The 2306-nt window shown below is 36.4% G+C and overlaps 1 protein-coding gene across 1 annotated transcript; it reads left to right on the plus strand.

Annotated features, from left to right (window-relative positions):
- LOC113772318 (receptor-like protein 7) lies at window positions 1–1059 on the plus strand. Its single transcript, XM_027316913.1, has one exon. It carries the CDS (start codon window positions 1–3, stop codon window positions 1057–1059), a length of 1059 nt encoding a protein of 352 aa, XP_027172714.1.
- Window positions 1060–2306: the final 1247 nt, after the last annotated feature.

Here is a 2306-nt window from a genome sequence, read left to right on the forward strand (position 1 = left end):
ATGGATACTGGAATAAGAGGTAATCTACCGAGTAATGTTTTTCTTCTGCCAAATATGCGAGTTCTCTTCTTAGGTGGCAATGAGAATCTTACTGTTAGTTTACCTAAGTTGAACTGCAGCATTTCAAATTCTCTGAGGCAGTTGGACCTATCGCGTACAAGTTTCTCCTCTGCGTTGCCAGATTTAATTGGGTGCATAGGGTTCTTAAATCATTTGGATCTAAGTTATTGTCAAATTTTCGGTGTCATTCCTGAATCAATTGGCAACCTTACACAGCTTACTGAATTGCATCTGGACGATAACTATCTTCGAGGTAATATTCCAGACAAATTTTCCATTTCACAAAAGATAAGTAGGCTGTCACTTGGTCATAATTTATTGTCCGGGAACATTCCGATCTCACTTCTCAACCTTAAGCATCTTGAACATTTAGATCTCTCCAGTAATCAACTAAGCGGTTCAATTCCTCCATCAATTTTTACCATTCCGGCCCTATCCTACCTTGACCTTTCATCTAACTTTTTTACGGGGGTAAGGCAAGACTTGTATGTGGACTCCAATAAGCTTCAAAACAACGCTTTTAACAGTGAAGCACCATGGAACACTACAAACAATGTGAGCATTTCCTATCCAGATTTCCGGGTCTTGGGATTGTCATCTTGCCAGATAAAGGAGTTTCCAGAGTTTCTTAGAAATTCAGGGAGTTTAGAATTTTTGGACCTCTCAAATAACATGATTCGCAGCAAAATTCCAAGCTGGTTCATGTCTAAGACTTTGGATCAGTTGTTCTACTTGAGCCTTTCACATAACTTTTTGACCGGTACCATAGACCCACTGCCTGTTACTCCAGATCTATATTCTCTAGATGTGAGTTCCAACTCACTTCAGGGCCCAATACTACCTTCTATCTGTAACTCAAGTCTTCTTAGTATTCTTGATTTGTCAAATAACAATTTGTCTGGCCCAATTCCTCGATGCTTGGGAAACTCCAGCCAGTATCTAGACACTATGGATTTGCGAAATAATAGGCTTTTTGACACCATTCCCACAACAATATGATGATTCTGAATTCTTTGATGGGTTCACTTGGAAAGCTGTTCTCCTGGGATATGGCTGTGGATTGGTGCTCGGATTAGTTATGGGAGGTCTCATTTTCTCAACCGGAAAACCAAGTACGATTGTCGAAGAGTCGTTCAAACTGCGAAGGCGACCGAGGAAATGGATCCACATAGGCACTTAAGAAGGGCAGTGCAATAATTTACATAACTGGTAATCAAAGCATTCTTTTTCTACCCCCTATTATCAAATAATTGATGTTATTCCTTTGCATGATTACCAATTATAACATTATCCTTCTTCTTTAGTTTTTCCCAGGTCTGAAAAGCTTGCATAATTGATGTTCGCTTTCCCCATTTAACCATTAAAATTAAGTTCGCCTTGTAAGTAGAATGTTGATCTCAACTACTTTGTATTTTGTAATGAGATTCTTGGAATGATTTATTTTCAAGAAATTGATGAAATTCAAGAAATTGTTCACTATCTGTAGCCCATGCGGTTAGACCTTAGATGACTATTCCATTTTGCACAAACTCTTGCTACCTTTAGCCTCCCTCTGACCCAAAAAGGGGGGGGGGGAATCCTTACAGCCTTTTTATTCATAAAAAAGAAAAGAAAAGAAAGGAAGAATGTTTTTCAAAATGCCTAACTAGATAAGAGTTCACAGTTTTACAAAGAAGCATTTGATTTTATGAAGTCACAAATGTCTATCTGATTGTGTGTGTGTGTGTGTATATATATATATATATATTAATTTTCAGTCTATATCTATTCAATTTCTCTCTATACGTTGAATAATCAGTTTTTCCCCCCTAGCATCACACACACACACACACACAGGTTTTCTTTATTGATCCACCAAGTTTGGATTGCTGCTTTCCCCTAAAAAATTGGTATATTTTCTATGATCACATTTTTCAATCACATTTTACTTCACATATGTCTAATCACTACAGTAATTTTTTCTACAAAAACTCAAAAAAAAAAAAAGCAATCCAAATGCTAGATAATCAAAGGAGTAATATATTAATATGTATCAAAGTTGACACCATTTCGAGAGTTAAGCTTTTCAGGGTTTCATTCGCTTGTAGGTTATGGACTGGTTTATCTTCTGAATGATTATAGGTTTGTAAATTCTGCTCATTTCATGATTTATTTATTTTCCATTATTTGATCATCTTCTATGGTTTATGTTTTCTCCCTCATTCTACATTTTTTTTAATCTTTCGCTTTCCATAATCTGTGCAAAT

Source organism: Coffea eugenioides, chromosome 1, assembly GCF_003713205.1.
Source record: "Coffea eugenioides isolate CCC68of chromosome 1, Ceug_1.0, whole genome shotgun sequence".
Classification (NCBI taxonomy): domain Eukaryota; kingdom Viridiplantae; phylum Streptophyta; class Magnoliopsida; order Gentianales; family Rubiaceae; genus Coffea; species Coffea eugenioides.

What these genes read in the sequence shown, in the direction of transcription:
- LOC113772318 (XM_027316913.1), top strand. Translation starts at nt 1, where the DNA reads ATGGATACTGGAATAAGAGGTAATCTACCGAGTAATGTTTTTCTTCTG.